This window comes from Megalobrama amblycephala, linkage group LG14 (genome assembly GCF_018812025.1).
Source record: "Megalobrama amblycephala isolate DHTTF-2021 linkage group LG14, ASM1881202v1, whole genome shotgun sequence".
Taxonomy (NCBI): Eukaryota; Metazoa; Chordata; class Actinopteri; order Cypriniformes; family Xenocyprididae; genus Megalobrama; species Megalobrama amblycephala.
Window position 1 is genome coordinate 29,583,988 of NC_063057.1, and position 26,222 is coordinate 29,610,209.

General features: G+C 38.4%; 1 protein-coding gene across 1 annotated transcript; it reads left to right on the forward strand.

Moving 5' to 3' along the window:
• The first annotated feature begins 836 nt into the window (after positions 1-836).
• On the forward strand, positions 837-24,443 carry LOC125245117. The gene is made up of 11 exons (XM_048155582.1): positions 837-977; positions 1,436-1,956; positions 7,852-7,943; positions 8,874-10,908; positions 11,270-11,362; positions 11,694-11,906; positions 14,585-14,650; positions 15,321-15,437; positions 19,570-19,665; positions 20,749-20,907; positions 23,496-24,443. The coding sequence occupies exons 2-11, from the start codon at positions 1,485-1,487 to the stop codon at positions 24,260-24,262; spliced, it is 4,110 nt and encodes a 1,369-aa protein (XP_048011539.1). The 5' UTR covers positions 837-977; positions 1,436-1,484; the 3' UTR covers positions 24,263-24,443.
• The last annotated feature ends 1,779 nt before the right edge of the window (positions 24,444-26,222 follow it).

The following is a 26,222-nucleotide window of genomic DNA, read 5'->3' on the forward strand; positions in this document are numbered from 1 at the left end:
ACTCTCAGTATATCAATGTACAACATGTACTGTATATTTCTTTTATCAAAGTATTCTGATCATAAATTTCTATCCAATAAATTTTTTATGCACTATATAGGACTTTTATTTTGGTCTGGTGGTGTGATTTCACAAGGCTGCGCCGTGCTCCAGTGTCTGATTTGGCTAAAGAAAGTGGTTTGTGTTTTAAGCATTTAAAGTGTTTACATTTAGTACAAAGCATTCAGTATATTTTATAGATTTACATGCAGTGTAAAAATAATTGGTAACACTAACAGTGTGTTCTCATTTGTTAACATTAATTTATTAACAAATATGAACTAATAATGAGAAATATATTTGTAACTTTTTTTTTTTTTATCTTTGTTAATGTTCTTTGAAACAAAGAAAAAGTTGAAAAAAGTGAATGCCAATAATTGTTGAAAGATTGTAATGTAAATAAGTCTAATCAATCGTAATGTTTGGACATTTTATACCTATTTTCAGGAATTTTTAGACTCGAATGTCCACTTTTTTAAAATGAGAAAAACACTACCTTTTATGCGTTTCAATACTGACACAATAATAAACTCTGCTTTTAAGAACTCGTGCACTTAAAAAAAATAATCACTATAGTCACTATTTGCATTTTAATCTAATTTGTATCTGGTGTTTTTTTTTTGTTTTTTTGTTTTTTTTTTCAGTCAAATATTATAGGTTTTCTCTTTAGACAAAATCTCATTCTAGTAGTTTCCTAATATTTTCAGCACATAATTGGACAACATACATTTAAATTAGTTTTTCACCAATACATTAAACTCTCTGCCAATACATTAAACTTTCTGTCAGCTCTTTTGTTATTCATACATATTGTTCAATGTAAATTTCTATACATTTTAGACAGCAGCGTGTGAACAGGACTCTTATTTTGGTGTGGTGATGTGACGTCATAAAGACGCGCCGCGCTCCTGCATCTGTTGTGATTCGGCTGAAGAAAGGTTTGTGTTCAAAGTGTATAAACTGTTCATTTAACTTTTACAAGCGAAGCCGAATTAATTGTTTATTATTGGATGTAACATTAATGTTTTATCTAAAGTGTATGTTGTTTGAGTAAAGCGCATCCACACACGAGTAACACAACAGTTGTCTCATTTCTCTCTCTTTATCGTGAATCAGTTCATCATAAACATGAATTCAGTCACTGGCAATGGCAATGTGATCTACAAGTAATTAGATACCAAATATAAGTCATAAGTACCTAATTATGAACTTTAATTATGTTATTTTATTAATTTGTAGTGCTAGTCTTGAGTGTTTTTGTCATTAAAGTACATTAACTCTCATTCTGACTCTCTGACCAGTGCGCTGAACTACTGAACTAGAGCTGATTGAGACACACACAGAGATTTAGTTTATTTTTTTTCTTTCTATTAATTATTTTTTATCTTGAGCGCAGGAAAAACTCCTGAAGAAGCGACTGAGATCCATGTGACACTATTATAAAGATGCCATTTATTAAAGATATGAAGATTGAAGAAGTTTTCAGTTTAAAACAAGAAGAAACTGAGGAACAAACAAAGATGCCGTTTATTAAAGATATGAAGATTAAAGAAGCTTTCAGTTTAAAACAAGAAGAAACTGAGGAACAAACAAAGATGCCGTTTATTAAAGAGGAGAGCGAAGACCTGAGGATTGAAGAAACATTCAGTGTGAAACAAGAAGAGACTGAGGAACAAACAAAGATTGAGTTTATTAAAGATATGAGGATTGAAGAAGTTTTCAGTTTAAAACAAGAAGAAGCTGAGGAACAAACAAAGATGGCGTTTATTAAAGATATGAAGATTAAAGAAGTTTTCAGTTTAAAACAAGAAGAAACTGAGGAACAAACAAAGATGCCGTTTATTAAAGAGGAGAGTGAAGACCTGAGGATTGAAGAAACATTCAGTGTGAAACAAGAAGAAACTGAGGAACAAACAGGTTGGTTTCATTCTCAAAGCTAAACTCAGTCATTTGATCCTTTGATCCTTATGATCATTTGTTATTATGGCATGTGACACATTAAATTAAGTCTTGTCTTACAACTGAATATGTTGGAGATTGTTTCTGGATGAGAGCAGATGATTTTTCTTAACCCTCCCGAACAACTTGTGGGGATGTAGGTGCTGTTTGATCATTTTTTTTTAGGTTTTATTAGGCTTTTTGAGATTCAAGACTCAACTAATCTCTGCAATTCTCCAGCTGTAATCCTTGGAGAGTCTTTGGCCACTCAAACTTTCCTCCTCACTTCACATTAGGATGATTGTGGCCAACGTGTTTTGGAGAAAAACATTTATTTCATAATGTGTTTTTCCCCCCACATTCAATTCTTTTCCTTCAATGAAAGGTTAGATTTTTTACAGTCACCTTTGATCATATTTACCAAGGGTGCCAATAATTCTGACCACTGTGTGTGTAATATATATATATATATATATATATATATATATATATATATATATATATATATATATATATATATATATATATATACTATTTATATATATATATATATATATATATATATATATATATATATATATATATATATATGAGTAATATCACACGAGTAGCTGTGCGATATGCCTGTACAGGTGCTGGTCATATAATAGAATATCATCAAAAAGTTGATTTATTTCACTAATTCCATTCAAAAAGTGAAACTTGTATATTATATTCATTCATTACACACACACTGATATATTTCAAATGTTTATTTCTTTTAATTTTGATGATTATAACTCACAACTAAGGAAAATCCCAATTTTAGTATCTCAGAAAATTAGAATATTGTGAAAAGGTTCAATATTGAAGACACCTGGTGCCACACTCTAATCAGCTAATTAACTCAAAACACCTGCAAAGGCCTTTAAATGGTCTCTCAGTCTAGTTCTGTAGGCTACACAATCATGGGGAAGACTGCTGACTTGACAGTTGTCCAAAAGACTACCATTGACACCTTGCACAAGTAGGGCAAGACACAAAAGTTCATTGCAAAAGAGGCTGGCTGTTCGCAGAGCTCTGTGTCCAAGCACATTAATAGAGAGGCGAAGGGAAGGAAAAGATGTGGTAGAAAAAAAGTGTACAAGCAATAGGGATAACCACACCCTGGAGAGGATTGTGAAACAAACCCATTCAAAAATGTGGGGGAGATTCACAAAGAGTGGACTGCAGCTGGAGTCAGTGCTTCAAGAACCACTACAGGGGGGCAGTCGTGGCCTAATGGATAGAGAGTCGGACTTGTAACCCAAAGGTCATGGGTTCGAGTCTCAGGTCCGGCAGGGATTGTCGGTGAGGGGAGTGAATATCCAGCGCTCTCTCCACCCTCAATACCACGACTGAGGTGAGACCCTTGAGCAAGGCGCCGTACCCCCAACTGCTCCCCGGGCGCCGCAGCAATGGCTACCCACTGCTCCCGATTTGTGTTCACGGTGTGTGTGTGTTCACTGCTGTATGTGTGCACTTGTATGGGTTAAATGCAGAGCACAAATTCCGAGTATGGGTCACCATACTTGGCCACATGTCACTTCACGTTCACTTTCACTTTTTTACACAGCAAGACATGGGTTTTTACACAGCAAGACATGGGTTTCAGCTGTCGCATTCCTTGTGTCAAGCCACTCTTGAACAACAGACAGCGTCAGAAGCGTCTCGCCTGGGCTAAGGACAAAAAGGACTGGACTGCTGCTGAGTGGTCCAAAGTTATATTCTCTGATGAAAGTAAATTTTGCATTTCCTTTGGAAATCAGGGTCCCAGAGTCTGGAGGAAGAGAGGAGGGGCACACAATCCACATTGCTTGAGGTCCAGTGTAAAGTCAGTGATGGTTTGGGGTGCCATGTCATCTGCTGATGTTGGTCCACTGTGTTTTCTGAGGTCCAAGGTCAACGAAGCCGTATACCAGGAAGTTTTAGAGCACTTCATGCTTCCTGCTGCTGACCAACTTTATGGAGATGCAGATTTCATTTTCCAACAGGATTTGGCACCTGCACACAGTGCCAAAGCTACCAGTACCTGGTTTAAGGACCATGGTATCCATGTTCTTAATTGGCCAGCAAACTCGCCTGACCTTAACCCCATAGAAAATCTATGGGGTATTGTGAAGAGGAAGATGCGATATGCCAGACCCAACAATGCAGAAGAGCTGAAGGCCACTATCAGAGCAACCTGGGCTCTCATAACACCTGAGCAGTGCCACAGACTGATCGACTCCATGCCACGCCGCATTGCTGCAGTAATTCAGGCAAAAGGAGCCCCAACTAAGTATTGAGTGTTGTACATGCTCATACTTTTCATGTTCATACTTTTCAGTTGGCCAAGATTTCTAAAAATCCTTTCCTTTGTATTGGTCTTAAGTAATATTCTAATTTTCTGAGATACTGAATTTGGGATTTTCCTTAGTTGTCAGTTTATAATCATCAAAATTAAAAGAAATAAACATTTGAAATATATCAGTCTGTGTGTAATGAATGAATATAATATACAAGTTTCACTTTTTGAATGGAATAAGGGAAATAAATCAACTTTTTGATGATATTCTAATTATATGACCAGCCACCTGTGTTCTTGTACTTACGACTTTGTGAGGACCAGCGTGAGTTTTTAACGAACAGAGTGAGGACATTTTGGCCGGTCCTCACTTTGTCCTCTGTTAAATCACCTCTAAATACCTTCTAGAAGCTTCTCACAGAAAGTCCTCAGTTTGGGTCAATGTTGAGAATTTAACTCGGAATTTCACACACTTTTGCACTCTTACTCCAACTACGGCCCAAAATCGGTACTGCGTCCAAGTTATCTACAATCTTTTGGATTTATATGCCTAACCTTGTGGTATTTTAAGGATTAAACCATTTAAAATGATTTCTGAGAACCTAACAGATTTCTGGGTTCAATATATTTTCTGAAATGTAAACATGAAGTAATTACAACCTATGGAAGAAAGCAAGGTAATATATGGGTAGTTGACAAATGGCCAAGAAAAAGTACTTTTTTTGGAAAACATAACTTTTTAAGAAAAAATACATATATTTATGCGGTATGAAAACTGCAGTTTCAGAAAATAGTAGTGGTCACTCATTTTGTCAATGACTTCACATATTTTTTTCACGTTTTCACTCAAGAGTACTGTAAATGTGTCCTATGGTGTGACATTTAAAAAGTATTAAGAAATTATATTAAATAACATTACTTAATTAAAAAAAAGCCACGTTACGTCAACTACCCATCTACAGAAATGTCAAATGTTAGCATGCACGATGACTCTACCTGTTGCATGCCGAGGCTAATAATGTAAATATAATCTGGAATGGTGAGATCATGCATTTCATATGGTATGGTAATGTTGAGTGGCACAAATGCATGGTCATAGCTAGGTTATACTAAGTATAAATCATAGTACTGTTGCCAGATGCAATTTTAAACGTAACATCTGTATGTATTACATATAATTTTTTTAAATGCTTTTTATACATTTTTCTTGCCTTCCATGGTTATATAAAAGTCTTGCAGTGTTACTGGTTACTTTGAAGTTAAAAAGATTATGATTAAAATATGAATTTCCAAGTGGCAAGCTAAGTGAGATATTTCATGTACATATGTTTACAGAGTTTCTTTAAACAGAGTTAGCTTCACAGTTTAACAGCACAAACAGCCATTGCTATTGATTTTTTTTTTTTTCTTCTGAAGACCAAAAGTGGACAGTCATGAGTAAAAATGCATTGTAACCCCTGACTCACGTTAAGTAGGTACCGATAATTCAAAATTATAGACCAGTTGCTAGGTTGGATAGGATTACAATAAGAACTCCGGCACTATCTGACAGAGAAGGTGCCTATTTGACAGGCAGAGGTTTTTATTCATTTGAATAAGACTCCACGAGCGGTGGTAATTGCCGGACTGAGATTATAATGCAGTTGAATGGAACTTGCAGGAACTACGATAATTAATGGCACAGGACAAATTGTAAGTAAGTAGTAAAGAAGCATAAACTATTAAAGCAACAGACTCTCTGTAAGCACAATTTATCAGTCAAGCATGACCAAACAACACAACCTTATGCACACACGCCCATTAGCACAAAACCACAGTATTTTTTCTTGCTATGAATATTAGGACCGTATTGCTGTTCAAAGAGAGCTAAAACAAGTAGGTGTGAGCCAATGTGCCTCATGGCCGGGAGCTGTCACTGCTGTAACCCTATCCCATGGTGGCCAGGGGCGACTCCAAAAGACAGTTGGAAAACAGGATTCCTATGTAGCTTTGGGCCTCGTTTGTATTGCTTAAAGCCTGGCTCCAAAGAGTTTCTTTATCTAAAAATTACTATGACCCATTTGACAAGGCTGGGCTGGTCATATTTTTAACCGCATTGGTTTTTCTACATCAGTGTTACGGCCCATGGCTCAAACGGACCACAACAAAGAGGGGGAGTCCACACCAGCATAAAAGTTAGACGTCTTTTATTGCTTACAAAACTTAGATAATAATTAAATATGTACAAAATATAGGTTAGCTGAATGGGTCACCGCACAGCAGGCACTGATGTCCCTGTAAGATAGTTAGCCTTTTAAACTGTCAGGGATACCGGGCCCAGGTGCCCCTGATTGCAGGCCTGACGACCAAGGGGACGTCACAGTCAGCAATAAAGAGTAGAAGCCTAAATCTATGATTGACAGGCTCCAGAGCACCGGAGGCTCGTAGGCTTCCCGCCTTTTTGCCCTTTTAAAGGGATACTTCACTTTAAAATGAAAATTCTGTCATCCTTTACTCACCCTCAAGTTGTTTCAAACCGGTATGCATGTATTTCTTCTGCTGAACACAAAGGAAGATATTTTGAAGAATGTCAGTAACCTAACAGTTAACTGGAACCATTGACTTCCATAGTAGGAAAAAAATACAGTAGGTTACAAAAAGGTTAAATAGTTTTTTACTGTAACCTTTTTGGCTTTTGCAGTTGGGTCACTGTATTTTCACAGTATGCAAGAGCTGAATATACAGACATTCAATATTATACAATATTCAGTACAATACTATACTTGCAGTGCATACAGTAATTTATTCACCTTACTAATGTTAGTAGTCATTACTATACTTTTTTACGTAATTGCAAATTTTGTTATATACTTTTTTTCTGTAACTGCATGCTTTGGATTCTGTGTTCTCCATTTTTGATGTAGTGTCTAATGAATGATCTGTTGTGTTTATAATATTTACTGATGTGTGTATGATCTGAGAGCATTGTTTGATTTTGAGCACAGATAAAATGGTTTTGAGGCATTTGTTTGATTTTGCCATAAGAGTCCGAGGTTCTCTGAAAATTTGGTATCGATTCATGATTCAGATCGCCAAAGTCACGTGATTTCAGCAGTTTGGCGGTTTGATACGCGATCCGACTCATGAATCGATGCAATGATTCATAACGCTTCGAAGCTTCAGGAAGCAGTGTTTTGAAATCGGCCATCTCTATATAAGTCGTTATTTAGTTTTTTTTTGCACATAAAAACTATTCTCGTCGCTTCATAAAATGATTGTAGAACCACTGTAGTGAGATGGACTTTGTAACGACGTCTTTAGTACCTTTTATGGGTCTTGAGAGAGGAAATGACATTGCTGGCTATGGAGGCCTTTCTGAGCCATCGGATTTCAACAGAAATATCTTAATTTGTGTTCCGAAGATGAATGAAGGTCTTACAGGTGTCGAACGACATGAGGGTGAGTAATAAATGACAGAATTTTCATTTTTGGGTGAACTAACCCTTTAACCAATTAGTGTTCAGGCACCTGAACCGCGCCCCTCTGACCCTCACTCTCTGACTGCGACATCCACGATTTAACATTGACAGATTTGAAAGGAAACATGGACAGATTTAAAAGAAGACGTACAACTGTAAGGAATCACCTTCGAAAGTGTGAAGAGAAATTTGAAAATGCTCCGGTAAGTTTTTTTTTTTTCTTCTTCTTTGCGCATAATATGATTTTAAAGTTGCTTTGTACAGTTTAATGAAACAGTGACTGGGCCCTGTTTAGTACAGGTTTAGTCCTCTTTTAGACCTCTGTGAACTTGGCCCCTCATCATGCTCAAATATATATATAAAAATATGTCAATCGCCTGATCTACATCTGTGTGTTTTGTGATGTAAAGATTTCCATTTGTGCTGGTTCGGCTTTTAAACTATTATAAACTGTAGAGCCTGGAGGCGTCCACGCTTTTCCTCCTCTGAGGTGCGCACGTGTCTGTGTCGCACGGCAACACACACTGCATTCAAAAAAGAATCATCAATATCTCAAAAAAGAAAACAGAACAAACGACATATTTTTGACATATGACATTTTTTATATAAATTTTCGTTTAAAGGGGGGTCAGCTTCACTCAGCTCTGGTGCAGAGTCTACAGACCTGCTCGGAAACTGTAGTAAAGAGTAAAGAAAACTATATTAACAGGATTCAATTAATTGCGTTATTTTCAAATCACCATATAACTGTGAATTAACCTGTATGTTTCGGACCTTTGATTGACAAATTATATATATAGCATCAGCTTTGCATCACAGAAATAGATAATTTAAAGTATAATAAATTGAAAGCCAATTATTTTAAATTGTAATAATATATCACAATATTACATTTTTTTCCCCCTGTATTTTTTATCAAATAAATGCAGGCTTGGTGAGCAGAAGAAACTTCTTTCAAAAACATTACAAATAGTAATGTGTCCAAACTTTTGGCCTTTAGTGTATAATTTATTTTTTTTTTTTTTTTTTTTTTATTTGGACCTTGGTGAAATTTAATTCAGGACCCCTGCTCTAATGTATCTGTATCTAATTGATAATTTTCCTTGTTTTCCCTCTTTTGGCCTGCTGTGAAGGCCAAAAAGGACCACTGCAAAGAGAGTCGTGGTGATGAACCTGGGAGCCCCCCATCAACACCAACACCACCATCCAGAGAAGACGAGGTGCTCAGAGAGGAGCTTCTGTCATCCAGTGGGTCTGATGCAGATCCACTGGATGAGGACTACAAACCATCTCCATCGCCATCATCCAGTGAACATGAGTTGCTTGCACTAGAGTCCCAGTCATCCTGCCACAATACTCCAGAGAAGCACCACAGTCATGCATCATCCAGTGAAACTGACACCAGAGAAGCTGAGAACCAGAAGGCCAAAGGTAAAGCAGTTCAAAAAGGAAAAGGAGGGAAGTTTAAAGATGATAAAAAGATTACTGTTAAAAGAAGCATAACAAAGGATGGTGCCAGAGTCTGGGACAAAGTCCATTACTGTGTATTCTGTGAAAAGGCTCAATTGAAGATAGCTAGACATCTACAAAGAAAACATAGTATGGAACGCGATGTCGCCTATGCTTTTAGTTTCCCAGTTGGCTCAAAACAAAGGAAGATTCTGATAGAAGGCCTTCGTAATAAGGGTGACTGGCAACACAATCGCATGGTCTTCAAGGAAGGAAATGGTGAGATTGTAGTATGGAAACGGCCCTCTAAGAAGGCAGACATAGAGAGCTACCTACCATGTCAACACTGTTATGCAATGTTCAAGAGGACTGAACTCTGGAGACATGAGAAGTCATGTAGAGAACGGAAAGAGGAAAGACAGAAAGGCAAAAGAGTACAAAAATTTTCCTTACATCTACTTCCACTCAAATCAGGCCAAGGAGTACAAAAGATCATCCACTCTATGCAACAAGATCATGTAACCTCTCACATCAGAAGTGATGAGATGATTTGTGCGTATGGAGATGCATTATTTGCAAAAAAGGGCCGTGAAGAATCTCAGCACAGATACATTGCACAAAAGCTGAGAGAACTAGGACGGTTAATGTTGGCTGCCAAGGAGATTGATAAGCGTGCCAAAACTCTTAAAGACATTTGTGATCCAGCAAATTTTAAACTGGCAATTGAAGCAGCCAGACACGTGTCAAACTATGATGTAAACAAGAACGAATATGGAAAGCCATCTACAGCTGTTAAAATTGGGTTTTCACTCAAAGGGGCCACTGAAGCCTGGATAGGCCACTGCTTGATGGACTCTGATGTCAAAACTGAGAAGAAGGCAAAAAAGTTCAAGGAGTTGCTGGAGAGCTCATGGTCCATTCATGTGTCGACTAATGCTCATAGCTCATTGGAGCAACGGCGGTGGGGCAAAGAAGACGCTGTACCTCTGACAGAGGATGTTATCACTCTCCAGAACTACCTGAGGAAAGTTGAGGATGAGGCAAAGGCAGAGTTAACAGAGCGTGTGAGTACTACAGCATACAGGAAGTTAAGTGAGAGCCTTCTTGCACAAATAATTGTGTTCAATAAGAAGCATGAAGGAGAAGCATCACGTTTAACCCTTGAGACATATCTAAAAGCAGACACTGGTCCTGTTAAGAAGGACATTTATGAGACTCTATCGCCTGTGGAAAAACAAATGAGCCACAGACTGACACGTTTGGTGACACGCGGAAAGAGAGGCAGAAAGGTGCCCATCCTTCTTCTTGAGCGCACAAAAGCTTCGCTTGACTTCCTGGTTGAAAAACGGAGGGAAGTTGGCATACTTGAGGAGAACCCCTTTCTGTTTGCCAGGCTTAGCACAACAACCAATCTCAGTGGGTGTGACTGCCTCAGAAGATATGCAGAAGAGAGCAAGGCCAAAAACCCAGAACTGCTGAGATCAACAAGGTTGAGGAAACACGTTGCTACCTTATGTCAGCTTCTCGACCTCAGCAATCAGGAACTTGAGCAAGTTGCTCGTTTTATGGGCCATGATATCCGAGTCCACTGCGAGTATTATCGACAGACAGATAAAACATTCAAAGTGGCCAAGATTGGCAAACTTCTGTTTGCGATGGAGCATGGAGCAGAGTCACTGAAAGGGAAGAGTCTGCAAACACTGGACTCCGTTATCAGTGGTAATTAAATGATTTTTATTTTGTTTTTTATTTAACAGGGACAATACACTAGGCATTGTTACACATAGACAACCGATGCCATGTACATAGGGCGTCCCTGGTTAAGCTTTTACATAAATTAAAAACAAACACAATCATCACAAGAAACAAAACATTGAAATTAAATGTTAAATGAAACATTATATTATTATTATTATACAATTTTAAAGTTCTCCCTCTTCCAATTACACTGTCTTCTATCTGTCTGTCTTCATCTCTCCTTCTGACTTTCTGTCTCTTTATTTATCTGCATATTTTTGACTTTCTTTTAATATCACTGTAAAAGTACGTTGAGCATTTCCTACTGTGAATATTTTCATAGGCAAAAGACACGCAGCCACCCCAACTAAAGATCTGAAAGGTGTCAAAAAGAGAAGGACGTCAGATGCAGGAATTCAACAGGAAGCTCATGAAGGTATGTTCTAAAAATCACACGAGTAGTCATATTAGGAACGCTATGCTCTTGTATTTAAATTGAAACTTTGAATCTTGTGACGTTTACAATGTATTACGATTTGTTGATTTTGTGTATGGTCAACCTAAATGTGACAAAAAGGGGTTTAACCTTTTTGGTCTTTTTTGAGAGAAAAATACATTTTGAGAAAACAGAATTTAAATTCATAATGTTTCATATAAATCTATGGATGCTAACCGACCAAAAAAGCTTTTCTATACATGTATTTGCATTTCAGAAAAACTTATGTTGTGAATGATCGTCTGTATGTTTCTAATGTATGCTTCATCAGATGGACGGCAGCTGTCCACCACAAGCTCATCAGTTCAAAGGAAAAAGAAGAATGTCACAACACAAAGACAAGATGATGATGATGATGATGACTCTGGAGGATGGTCACTTGGGAAGAGACAATGTCAAACGGCAAGAACAAGACATGCAGATGATGGTAATGCTGATGAGGATGATGGGAGTGATAACATCAGTCAAGGCATTGAAGACACAGGTAACACTCTCAGTGTGACTTTAATCTTTCACTGCACCATCAGGGCCGGCCCGTGGAATAGAGTGCCTCAGGGATGACGCATTTTTTTTAGGCAAAACCCGGAAGCGAGTTAGCATTTTAGGACTTCCGGTTCCAACGCCGTAAAGTCTATGGGTTTTTTGAATGGGTTTTTGCTAAATCGCCTGAAATAAGGTCTGTGGTTAACAAAGCCTCTTAATACTTTCACGTTTTGATCTATGACATAAAACACACCAGTTATAACCCACTTGTGATTTTTTAAACTTTTACTGTGTCTTAAAAACGGTGGTTGCTAACAAATTGCTAAAAGGGACTACTTCCTTTGGCGGGGACTTTAGACATCATCATTAAAAACGGGACATTTGGACAGTATTTCTCATGAAAAAGTGGATAAGTATTCATACACAGCGCAGATCATAATCAGCGAGCATGTTTGTACATAACGTTGTTTTTTAAATACAGTTTGAGGACGCTTGGTGGTGACGACATTGATCCGCGACCATGTGCTGTAGTCCGTTTATAGCCTACTGTTAGCCTTTTATATCTGACCACTTTATTTAGGCTTCAAAATCTATAAATGTTGTGTTAACTTGTAAAGATTATCTTGATAGACAAAACGTGTTAAGTGTCATATCCCTTTGTTAAACACCGAGCTTATTTTCTACGATTTTCCAGAAGTCTATGGGAAAAATGCATAGGCTTTCAACCGAGGGAACCCGTGCGCCGCTAACTTTCGGGTTGGCCTACAAAAACGCATCATCCCTGGGGCACTCTATAGGCAAATGCTAGGGGTGCCACTCAACCATAGGGGCGCCAAAATGAGTGAACAAGTGATATTTTTATTTTTAAACTTTTTATTTTTTATTTTTTACTAATACTATTTTAAACCATAAATTCGAAATACTACCAAATAAAGCAAAAAGAAAAAAAACTCCACAAAAACTTAACTAAGTCATCCGACTCCGGTCCGGTGCATCAATCTTCCCCGACCCCCGCCCAGCAAGTGCTTGAAGTGCGTCAGAAACAGAGCATGCGCGATCAATTGTTGGTAATTTGTTGTGTAGCGTCGCCTCTCGCCACATCCAGTGTACCAGTAGACAGCACTGCCTTTCTTTGAGGGCGCTTGGGCCTGGCAGCTCACGCCAGGTCTAGACACGGTTAAAGTTTCCTGATTGATGGCCGAATTTACATGACACATTATAAATTAGCTGTATAGTCTGCAATAGATACAGTGTCGAAAAGAGAAGAGGATAAAAGGGTAAAGAGGATAAAAGACTGAGGTAAAGTGGTGGAATGAATGAACAGTTTATCAAATTGCGTAGTAGTAAGATACTATAATTTAATGGCAGTTATTTTTACCTTAAACTTTATGCTAGCAGCTGTTCTGAGTTCTCCAGAGGCCGCAGACAGTGTGATTTTGTAACAATCTTGTCAGTTTTTTTAGACGCATTTAGGCCTACTATCACTTTTTTTAATTAAAGTTTTACTCTTTGTGCAGTTTTGGGGGGATATATGGCTTTTTTTTTGCCAAAATTAGTAATGATATTTATATACAGGTTTAATAAAATAGCAATGTTTTACATAAAATTCACATTAAAGAATACATTTCTCAGTTTCATTCATGGTGAAAACATGAAACGTGCCATAGTTTAGTGGAAGATTGCTACCATCAACTGGAAAACAAACACTTTTGCGGGTGCTCAATGAATAGTTTGTGCATGAATGACATTTGGACGATGACATCACTGTTTTATCCAGAGTGATATAAATGAACTAAATTAATAACTTATTTACAACAAAATTAAACCATCACTGAACTTACTTAAGCTGGACTATGACACTATTTTCTTCTAGATCTGCTGTACAGGAGAAGCAAACTTTTTTGCGTTATTTTCCTGTTATCACTGTAAAACTGCCTTGAAATAATCTGTATTATAAAAAAACGCTATATAAATAAAGGTGACTTGACTTAAATGCTAGATGTAATGCTCTTGCTATTTGTGCATAGGGCTGACTGATATATCGCATGCGATTGTCACGCGCATTTCGTCAGTAAAGCCGGTTCCCTGATTACCGCTAAATCGCCATCACCTGCTTTCAAATGGAGCGGCATTTAATAGACAGAGCCGTAGTTCACTGACAAGCCACGCTATATCGCGCTCATTATCGAAGGCGATTCATCTGTGATAATGAACGCGATATTGCATGGCTTATCAGTGAACTACGGCTCTGTCTATTAAATGCCGCTCCATTTGAAAGCAGGTGATGGCGATTTAGCGGTAATCAGGGAACCGGCTTTACTGACGAAATGCACGTGACAATCGCATGCGATATATCGCCCAGCCCAATTTGTGCATATATATATATATATATATATATATATATATATATATATATATATATATATATATATATATGCTAAATAATCATGATCACAATGACGGGGTGCAATGGGCTGTGATGCATGGGGCACCAGGTAAAATCTTGCCTAGGGCTGCAAATTGGTCAGGGCCGGCCCTGTGCACCATTGTCGTGTTTGTGGGCAATTTCATTCAACTAAAACATCATCTTGCAGTTATAGAGTTTTGCTGTAGTACTGGTGTATTTTTGAGATGCAGATGCAAGGACTTTGACTCTTATCAAAACATGTTCTTTTATAGATGGACTGGTGCACCAGGAGATAGGTGGAGGACAAATGGAGAGAACTGCAGAAAAACATGATGATGGTAAGTCTGTAACTTTGGCACTAATTAAGTGTTCTTAAATCAGTTTTAAGTATTTTTACTTCATGGAGGGGTCCATTTTATTTTTTTACATTCCAAAATGTCTGTAATCAAATACGAAGGTCTATCCTCAAAGCGTATAAAAGTGTGTCTGAATATCTCCATACATGATAGATTACAAAACAACAGACATAATAATAACAAAACATTGTTAAATTTATGGCAAATTATATTTTGCTTTAATGTTTGTGCATTGTACTTTAAAAGGGAAATTTCACCCGTTGGAGCATTAATCTTTATTGAAAGTGGGTCATATATGTAGTCGAAATGTAACACAAATTTAGAATTTGGTGCCTGTTTGACAGAGAAAAGACAGAATGTGACTTAAGGGCGCATATGTATGGAAGACAACAACTCCCACAATGCACAGCTCTGCAAGCCACTCCTATTAATCCAGAACACCGCTCATAAAACATTAACACTTCCCTTCCACCTGAACTGTGTTTTTAACTTTGATGATTAGGTCTGGACATGCATATATTATTGTCAATGGAAATGGAGAATGTAACCAGTCACAGCTTTTGACTGCATAATTTGAGATGCACCTTTAAGGCTCTACTGTCACTGTTTGTAATAACATTTTGGTTGAGTTTACTGTTTTCATGCTGCACAGATGGACAGGAGCCACACTCAACTTCAGGAAGCTCATCTGCTGATAAACCAAAGAGGATTACAACATCTAGACTGGATGATGATGGTGATGATGAAGATAGCGGTGACTCTGAGCATGGTAAGCACAAGTACACATCTCATTCTGTGACCTTTCAGTGCTTTTTTATTATTATTATTATCCTCTTAAACATGCAGAGAGGCTACACTTTACTAAATGGTGTAGTTTTGTCTTCACCTCATTACTGCTAATGTTGTTTCTTAAACAAGGTTTACTGATCTTGGCCTAGTGAGCCAACTCTACTGGTATCATGCATGAATTTAATTTGAATACTTTGTAGAACAGTAATCTATTACCATGTTAACAGAAATACAAGGTCATCTTTCAACCTTGCATTTCTAATGGGAGATTTGATTTGTTTTCACTTCGTTTCAACATAAATGACAATATATCTGCCGTAATGTCCAGACTATTGAGCGCACCTGAATAAAAACTGCTCCAACTAAATTTAAAAATTGTACACATAGGCCTGCAGTTGTCCATAAGCCACTCACAGAGTCACAGTTCAACCTCGCCGTGATAAAGCTTTTGGAGCTCCCCAAAGAGCTACAGATAGTGCAGCAGATAAATTAATTTTTTCACTAAAATACTTCAGTTGATGAAACAAGCATGAAATTTGGCATAAATCATCTCCATAAGCCAACTTTTGAAAATGACTGGGTGTCCACTCAAAATTTAAAGGGTTTTTTTTTTTTTTTTTTTTTTCAGTTTTTATCATTGGTTTTGCGTGTGTCTGATTATTAGTTTATGCATTTGCTTTGGCTTTACAGACTTAAGGTAGAGTCAACAAGCAAAGGTGGAAAGGATTAGAGCAGGGATTCCCAAAGTGTGGTATGCGCACCCCTAGGGGTACGCGAGCTGCCACCAGGGGGTGCGCGAGAGGAAAAATGTAATGGCGGTCTCTTTTTTTAAGTGGGATTTTTCCATACAATAAAAAAACATGAAGAGTAAACATTTCCTTTGTAATCGCTTTTATTTTAAATAAAAAACTATAATTTATTAGTTTTTGATAGAAACGTAGAAGAAGAAAAAAATATCCCCCCCGGTGATGCTACTCCACAAACCACCAACAGAGCATATAAAATAACCAAAAATAAAAATCTTATTTTAAAACATCGGCAAGTAAAAACGCTGCGTTTATATAGAACTGTTTCTTTACGACCACAACAAACGGGACACTTTTCAGACGCGCATTCCGACTTTGCCTCAACCACAGGTGCAAGTCAAACGAGCGCGGAAAAGGTGCAGGTGACGACGAGAGAGCTTCAGTTGAACAACAGTGAACTGCGGTCAGATGAGATGTTGTCAGGTCATTAAAATTACCATGACATCAGCCGTTATACTGTGCTCTTGGCGCGCACTCAAGAATTGCATGTGCAAATGCGCCGGCGCGCGCTGCATAATTACTTTATTATAGCTTAAATAAAGTGCAAAAGAAAACTACGAGCAATGACCGTCGTAAGTTAAGTCATGAAATTACCAAACATGCGATTAAAGCTGCCTCAAAACTGTGCACACATGTATTTGTTGACATGGTTTTAAAGCTATTGCTATCCAATTTGTTGGCCTTAAAATGTCTAAAAATGCACATATGTACACCTGGGAAATCTAAATTTCTATCAGAAATTAAGAATTATTAGTGTCATTGTAGATAGTGGTGCAAATATCTAAGCTATCTAATACTTCAAATCTCAAGGTTAAATCAGAAGATTTTTTTGTAAAAAATGTTTATGTAACAGTTTCCAAAAATAGTATATAGCTCCACTGTGGTTTTTAACAAATAGTCCAAAAAAAAAACTTCAAAACATCCCCCCCTCTGTTTTTTTCACAAATCGCACCCTGATATATTATAAATATGCTTAACTGGCTGAAATCAGGGAAACTGTCAAGTGGGACGTCTTATGATAAAGTTGTTAGTCACGAAGGAGGAGAGGGACCAAGAGATGAGGATTTGGAGGCAACAGAGACAGAGAGAATAGACTAGCCTATTGCTGCAATGTTTCTTTTACGCGGCTGAAAATAACCGTGCTTTCTGTTACTGAGCCTGTGTCTGTCACTCGTCCTCTTAAAAGTGGAAGCTTGTGCGTAAGCTTTGTTGCATTATATTGAAACTTTGTTGATGTTGTTATTGTCATGCGTGTTCTGGTTATTTGCGCATGATTAAACATGAGTCGTTATATGGCGATAAAACAAAGCTTTGTTGCGTTGTTTTTTTTTTTTTGAAGTGGGGATTGAAGGTACGCCAACCCGGCTGGGACATAGAAGGGGGTGCGCAGGAAAAAAGTTTGGGAACCGCTTGGATTAGAGTTTAATATTTCATAGAGCAGACTATAAACAAAGATGGAGTCCAATATGGCCCCCACAAACCTTGAAAATGTGTTTCAGGATTCTGTAGGCACAGAAAAAATGTAAAATAGTTTTTCTTGGAATGACTGTCTGAATCTATCAGGCTACACCTGTCTATGCACAATTCAGGTGGTGGTTTATTACATGTATAATTATATGTATAAAGAGTGAATGTCACTGCACAACAGGGTACTCTTTGGCCCCATTTACACTGCACGGTTCAAGTGACCCAATTCCGATTTTTTCCTCCCATGTGGCACAGATCGGATATGAGTCACAACCGTGTAAGCAGGAAAAAAGCGCATGGATTCCGATTTTCACAGATCGGTTTCAGGCCTCATTCATATGTGGTTATAAATCAGATATGAATCGGATACGTGCGTTTGCGCCTGCAGTGTAAGCGGACAGATCAGATATTCCCCTGTAAATGCGACTCCTGCGTCATTGAAAAGTGAGGGTTTTTTAACATTTCGCGGTACCTATAACAAACGGAACATCTCTAGTTGACTGGCAGATTATTAATTTAATTTGTTTGTGTTAAATAAAAGGCGATCTGACGTTGAAATGTGTTGCTCTTGAAATCACACTGAGTGCTCGTTGTCGCTGTTGTCAGTGACGACGGCTCTTGCACAGACGCGCGCTTCAGTCCCCATTCGTTCCATTGAAACCACAAAATAAAAAGCACACAAACTTGCAACTGCCCTTGATATACAATCACTGATGAATGCATTTGTTTTAATGACAAAAAAAAAAAAACCTAGTATAGGATGGCGGATTCGAGCCCAAGAAGCTGTGAATATCTACCCGTACCCGAGTATTCTTCAACTCACACACTTCCAGCAGAGCTGCGTACGTATACTGTCGTGAAGAATTTGTATTATTTTTATGCAGGGATGTAACTATTGCATTAAAAGGGTTTCTATATGAATTCATGTCAATAAATTAAGCTCAATGTACCATTGAAATTGATTTGTGATGTCAAATAGGCTATTTTTGGTACGTTTCGCCAAGTGCAGTGTAAAAAGGACACATCCGATACAGGTCACTTTTAAAAGAAATGTAAGCACGTCGTCCAAAAAAATCGGATATGGTCAAAAGATCGGATATGTGCATTAAGACTTGCAGTGTAAATGCGGCCTTTGACTTCACTGCTGTAACTCAGCCTGGGCTTCAGTGTCAGCTGATCTTTACTAATGCTGTACCGAGCTTTACGTTCTGTACAATAATAGACTAGTTGTAGTTTTAGTTTAGTGTCCCAAATGCTGTCTAATAGCCCCATATCAGTTAGTTGGCAGAAAATCATTGATTGAGTTGAGGGTGTGAAAGCTCGGGCGAGGTGGAGGATAACCAAACCTAGTTGTATCCCATACATCAATTAGACTATTTTTTTTCATCTAGGAATTTTTTGTGGACACCCAGATTTTTTGACAGAGAGGGTTTTAGTAAACACTTGGACCAAATGTCATGCTTGTTTCACAAACTGAAGTATTTTTCTACTTATCTATTGCACTAAGAGGGAGAACCTGCGCTAAATGCGCCCATGGAGCTGCAGCCTCTCCGCCTGTAGGTACCAGGGAGGAGACAGCCATGTCAACACTCACTGCAAGCAGAAGAAAACCAATGAAATGCAGAAAATTTACAGCTAATGGCAAATAGTCAAAATTCTGCATGTAAAATTGTCAAAACAATGTAAAGTTTAAAAATGAATACATGCCCAAAACATAAAGTTTGTTACACCCATAAAAAACCTGTCTTGTCCTGGCTCATTATGCTCTTTACGTATTATTGGCCTTGTTAAATTGCATCTACATTATCACTGTTTTAACATGACTGTGTTCTTTAACAGATGAAAAGGATCAAAAAGGGCGTGCTAAGAGGCTAAAGCAATCCCCTAAGAAGAGCCAGAAGAAGACTGCAGTTAAAAGACAATGCAGTGATGTTGGTAAGATGTATTACATGAATTTCTGTTAAATATGCAGTACTGTGCAAAAGTCTTAGGCATGTTAATATCCTAACCAAAAAAAAATAAAAAATGGTTTTAAGTTAGTTATTTATATCTTTTGCTGTAGTGTGTCAGTAGGAAATATCAGTTCACATTTCCAAACATTCTTTTTGCCATTAGTTGTAATAATCCAGTGAGATTTGTGTATGAACAAGGAGTCTGACAACAGCCGGTCTGATCTGATGAAGAAACATGTAACATGACGGCTCACAGACAGCAGCACCACCTGTCACTCAAGTGACCACGCCCTTAATTATGCAGAACTTTAAGGCTTAATATAATTTAAACGGATGAGTTATAAAAAAATTCACCCCCCTCAGAGTTGTCATGAAGGGCAAAATTAGCAGTATAGACCAAAACACAATTTGAACCAGAGTGTAAACATGTTTTTTTCTGCTGTAAACTTGGCTGTTTTAACATGATGGTCAATGAGATTCTGCTCCCTTTTGCAGCCTGTCCCTAGCAGGCAGTCGATGAATCGCAGTTTAAGTTACTTCCGTATTGGCTTCACGAGAAACTGGGGGAGGTTGCCGCTTGTTGTAGAGTTGAACACACTAGCCTAAAGGCCTGTTCACACCGAGACGAATATCGCGCGCGATTTTCACTGACGTTTAAAGCCTCATGACTAAACAACGGGCGCCAATGTGAGTGTGCACACCGACGCGAAAAATGCGAGGCGTAAAAGCGTAATTTTTTAAAAAAACGCCTCGGGTTCATTTTTATGGTTTGACGCGCCGCGTTAAAAACTGGCCGACCAATGAGAGTGGCGCATTTGTTCACGTGTCTGGAGCTGCTGAAGTCACAGTAAAACACGACTTGGTGGCGCTCAAGCACAAAACAGTCTTGCCGAGCACACATTGATAAAGTTGCCTTGTGTACGAAATGCGCGGTATAAATAAACATGCCTTGCCTACTAGTATTAGTTAATCAAGGCAGGGTTCAGAAGGTTATACAACTTCAATAAGGTCTCAATTTATTATCAACTCAACTTCTAATAAACACCTTTTGGTTTTTGTTTCATAGATGCTCCAGAAAGGGTACTCAAGAACCGAGGTAAGAGACCCTGGAATGACCAGGAGAGGACGGCAGTCAAACGACGCCTTGCCAAGAAAATTGCCCTTAAAATGGTTCCAGGAAAGAAGGACTGCCTGATGTGCATCGCCAAAGAGTCTCCAGTCCTAAGTGAGCGGACGTGGAAAGACGTGAAGTATTTTGTATACAATGAAATTCTTAAAGTTAAAAGAAAGCTTGTATTATGAATGAATTGACTTTGAGTTTCCTCTCTCTGTTGTATTTCCCATGTTTTAAAGGGTGAATTGTCTGTTAGTTTGTTCATTTGTTAGCACTCTAACAACTTAATAAATAAACCAGCATTTATTATTATTGTTCATGTCTGCCATGTTTGTGTTTAATACCGTGGAACAGGAATGATTTTCTGAAAAAAAAAGCATACACTTCTGAATTTGACACTCAATATATTATAAAAGGTGTGCTCAACCTTAAAAGTTCTTGATCATATTTCATATTACAACCAATGCCCATTTTCCTTGACCGGCAACTTAACAGTTAGTTTAGACTATTGCTTTATGCTTAACTGAGAAAAAAAGTCACACAGAATTTAATAATACTAGGCTTAATTGTTTCCATAATGTGTTAAAGGGATACTTCACTTTAAAATGAAAATTCTGTCATCCTTTACTCACCCTCAAGTTGTTTCAAACCAGTATGAATGCATTTCTTCTGCTGAACAAAAAGGAAGATATTTTGAAGAATGTCAGTAACCAAACAGTTAACTGGAACCATTGACTTCCATAGTAGGAAAAAAAATTACTATGGAAGTCAAACCACTTTAAAATGAAAATTCTGTCATCCTTTACTCACCCTCAAGTTAAGTATCCCTTTAAGAAAATCAATAAAACTGGAAATAAAACAAACACTTCTCCCTGATGAAATAACCAATTTGCACTTTTATTCAATAACGTTTTCAATAAAAAACACTGTCCTGTTAATGGTGACAACCTCATTGTGCATTTGTCATAACAGATTTACATTATTAAATATTCAGTAATGGAAACAGCATCTTAGTTTACCTATTAATCATTAAAAACCCAAGTGCCCGCCGGTCCTCAGTCCGATAGTGAAAAACTTTTACGTAAATCTTGGTGTTTTCCATAATCCAAAGGAGTGTATTGGATAAGGGCACCATCTAGTGGCCAGAAATAGTTTTTGTGCATTTCTATGTTAATCAGAACTGGTGGTCCTTAGTCTGGGTAAACCCAGCCTGATCTGCCGGCGATTTGATTTCACTCGGCAACTCAGTCTGGAAACCCGTGCATTCTTTTCTGCTGCGCTGTTACACTTTTGCAGGAACCAATCACAGACTGGCTTATCCACCTTGCTCGCTATTGGCGGGTATAACACGATGACGATAGAGAAGCGACGGCAAGCAGCTTTCAAACTCTATTTGATCTACCCGTCTCTCGCACGACCGTCACTCCAAAATAACAATGCACAATCGCAGTGACGGCGATTGTGTTAAGCATTTACCTTATCTGAGAGAAATGTAGCAGAGCGTTGATCCGACAGTCTCTTCATAGGAAGATTACAAACAACGATTAATAATCTGCTGTTATTTTGGTGGTTTGCTTCACGATGTGAGTACAGGACTCTTTTACTTCAATGCCCCTTGATGGTAGACAATATTTTTATTATTTGCTCTATATGTTTCGTCTCCCTGCTTTTTGAATCTCACGCCGCCTGAGCTGACTGGAATTCTTTTTGGTTGTCATGACAATGACGTTGTTTAGGGCGGCTATATTCCGCGTTCATTTACACTGAACCAGAACAGTATCAGAGTCGCCTTTTAACCTCTCGACGATGCTGAATGACTTCTTTAGTTAGCAAACAAATTGCTCGAGTGGGTGTAAATACTGATCACTTTCATGTTTTTTGCACAACCTGCAAAAATCGCTCGATGCCATTGCTGCTTCTGCAAACCGCGGATCAATGCTACAAACCAATACAAACTAAACCTGCGTCTCAATCAGCTCCCTAGTTCCCTAGGTCATGAATCAGTATATCATGAAAGTGAATGTGGCTGATTCCCTGATCAGTGCCCTGACTACTGAACTAGGGAGCTGATTGAGACACACGGTAAACCTGTCAGGAGTTTTCGCATCGCTCTGTAAAGTATGTCATCCGGATCGTTGATCTGATTGGTTGAAGGACTATCCAATTGCGTGACTAATGCTCGTTGATCACGCCTCTTGTGCAGTAGGAAACACATAGCAAACTCCCCAGACCAATGTTCAATTTTAAATTGAGCTTGGTCTGGCGATAGCCAGACTAGGTGGTCCTCACTTTGTGGGCATACTCACGCGGTCCTCACTTAGTAGCAATTACAAGAATGTGTGTGTGTGTGTGTGTGTATGTATATATATATATATATATATATATATATATATATATATATATATATATATATATATATATATATATGATGTCTGTGTATATGTGTATGTGTTTGTCATATTTGCGACCCAACGCTAATTTGCACTGCTCTTGGTAGATTGCTTTGGTCCTTATGGAAATGATTCGACTGTGTCTGTGTTCTTTAATTTATGCGTCAACAGTAGATCACATGCAAAACTTGCCACTCCCATCTGTGCATTTGGGGAAATTTGCCTCAGTTAATAAATCTGGCCCTTGATGTCTGTTGTATTGTGCCATTAAATTGGGAAAAACTTTTATTTGTTTTTTTTCCACTTTAGCCCTAATGGCATTGAAAGAGGAGACAGAAGAACTTAATGAAATTGAAGAGAAAGATCAAGATCATGATTTCATAAATGGAGAAAAACCTTTTCGGAGCTCGCAGACTGAAAAGACTTCCACACAGAAAAAAGCTCAAAAGAGTTTTAATCAACAAAGAAACCTTAGAGACCGCACAGGAAAGAAGCGTTTCACATGCCAACAGTGTGGAAAAAGTTTTGCTCAACGTGGAAACCTCAAAACCCATATGATGATTCACAGTGGAGAGAGCCCTTTTACCTGCCAACAGTGTGGAAAAAGTTTCACTCGTAAAGAAAGACTTGACGGGCATATGCGAATTCACACTGGAGAGAAGCCTTACAGATGCCAACAGTGTGGAAAAAGTTTCAATCAACATTACAACCTCACAGTCCACATGAGAGTTCATACTAAAATGAGTCCATTCACCTGCCAACAGTGTGGACAAAGTTTCAATCATAAAGTAAGTCTTAACAGGCACATGAGAATTCATACTGGAGAAAAGCTTTACTCATGCCATCAGTGTGGAAAAGGTTTTAATCGTAAAGAAAAACTTGACAGGCATATACGAATTCACACTGGAGAGAAGCCTTACACATGCCAACATTGTGGAAAAAGTTTCCATCAACATGGAAACCTTACAGTCCACATTAGAATTCACACTAAAATGAGTCCATTCACCTGCCAACAGTGTGGACAAAGTTACAATCATAAAGCAGGTCTTAACAGGCACATGAGAATTCACACCTGAGAGAAGCCTCACACATGCCCTCAGTGTGGAAAAAGTTTCCATCAGAGTGGAACTCTTATACCCCCTTTCCACCAGCACGAACCAGGTGCTAGTTCAGAGCTAGTGCTAGTGCCATTTCGGAGTTGGTTCAACTGATGAACCTTCTAAGAACCGGTTTGCCTTTCCACAGGCTAGAGAGCCACCACAGAGCCAGGTCTTGCGTCACTGTATACGTCTCATATTTCACAGCAAAGCGATCGGCGCATGACATCAAAGCTCCACAAGAACGATCCAAAAGTACAAGGAGTCGTATGCTCTACAAACGCTCCCGCCGATCCGCGGCACCCGCCGCATCGGTCCGCGCTGCTCAGATGCATCTCGAACAAGCCTTCTATCAACAATCGCGGATGTTTCACTACTGTTGATGCTCATGGCTTTGCGAACCTACATCGGCATCCAAACACGGCTCGCAGTAATTTGTATATAGACGGAGATTACGATCGAGCTGCTATTAGCTCGATTAGCTGCTATTTCAAAAATGGCGGTCACAAGTTTCTTGATGGTCACGGTAACCCCGCCCCCAGCCCCTGACGCAAGCGTTTCTTACTTCTAGCCCAGCAATGTTTTGGTGCTACTTACGAACCACTTTTTCTTGTTCGGAGCTGGTGCTTTGTGTGTCGAAAGACAAAGAACTGATTTGAAACTAGGCACTGGCTCCGAACCAGCACTCAAACTGCCTTGGTGGAAAAGGGGTATTAGAGTCCACATGAGAATTCACACTGGAGAGAAGCCTTACACATGCCAACAGTGTGGAAAAAGTTTCCATCAACATGGAAACCTTACAGTCCACATGAGAATTCACACTAGAAAGAGTCCCTTCATCTGCCAACAGTGTGGACAGTTTTCAATCGTAAGGAAAGCCTCAACAGGCACATGAAAATTCATACTGGAATTCATACCCTAACCCTTACACATGCCAACAAAGTGTGGAAGATGTTTCACTCAAATAGGAAACTTTAACAGGTACACCAGAATTGACACCAGATAAAAGCCTTACATCTGCCAACAGTGTTTAGAGAGTTTTGCTCAACATGGAAACCTTGAAACCCACATGAAAATTCACTCTGAGGAGAGTCCTTTTACCTGCCAACAGTGGAAAAAGTTTCAACAGAAATGAACATTATAGGGTGTACTCGCACTATACACTCAGAACTGTGCATGAGCATGTTTGACCCCCAAAGCCTGGTTTGTTTGATTAGTGTGATTGCTCTATACCGGACACGGTTCGCTGAACTGTCCCTGACCCGCTTGGAAGAGGTGGGCCAGAGCATGGTTCAGTTGGACTCAAGTGTGGTACACATGCAGTGTGAAGCACAGAACAGCTACTACTCTTGTGTGCGTTACTGTCATCGTTATGTTGGCAAACATCTTTTCATTTACTACTTGGATAGTAAACTTTTTAGTTACTTTAACTAATTCAAGTGTATTTTGGGTTTATAACTGGTCTGGTTCTCACTTTATTGATGAACAGGAATTGTAGTTTGCAATTCTGAATGTTTTTAATTCAAATAATTACTATTAATATTGAACATCAAACTGGTTTCTTAGCATTTTCTTTAAACAAAGCACAAATTCAGTGCATTTTCCTGCCCTTTTTTGATTGATAGGATATATTCGGCTGTTTTATACTATTGACTGATGGCAATCGTGTGAAAATTTGCTTTTATCGTTAGATACCGATTATTGGGTGATATATCAGTGCATCTCTATCATTAATGGTATTGAGCTCACACAAAAATGACTGTATAGCTCTCTTTTTATACAGACAACATAAACAGAGAATATTTGTTTGTTTTGAATTAGAAATTTGATGAAATTTGACTTTTAAATGTTTCTATAGATATAATGGTCATGCAAAATGAACGTAAAAGGCTGAAGTACTCAGACCTAGCAGCCGAAGCAGTACAACGGGGCTGACGAA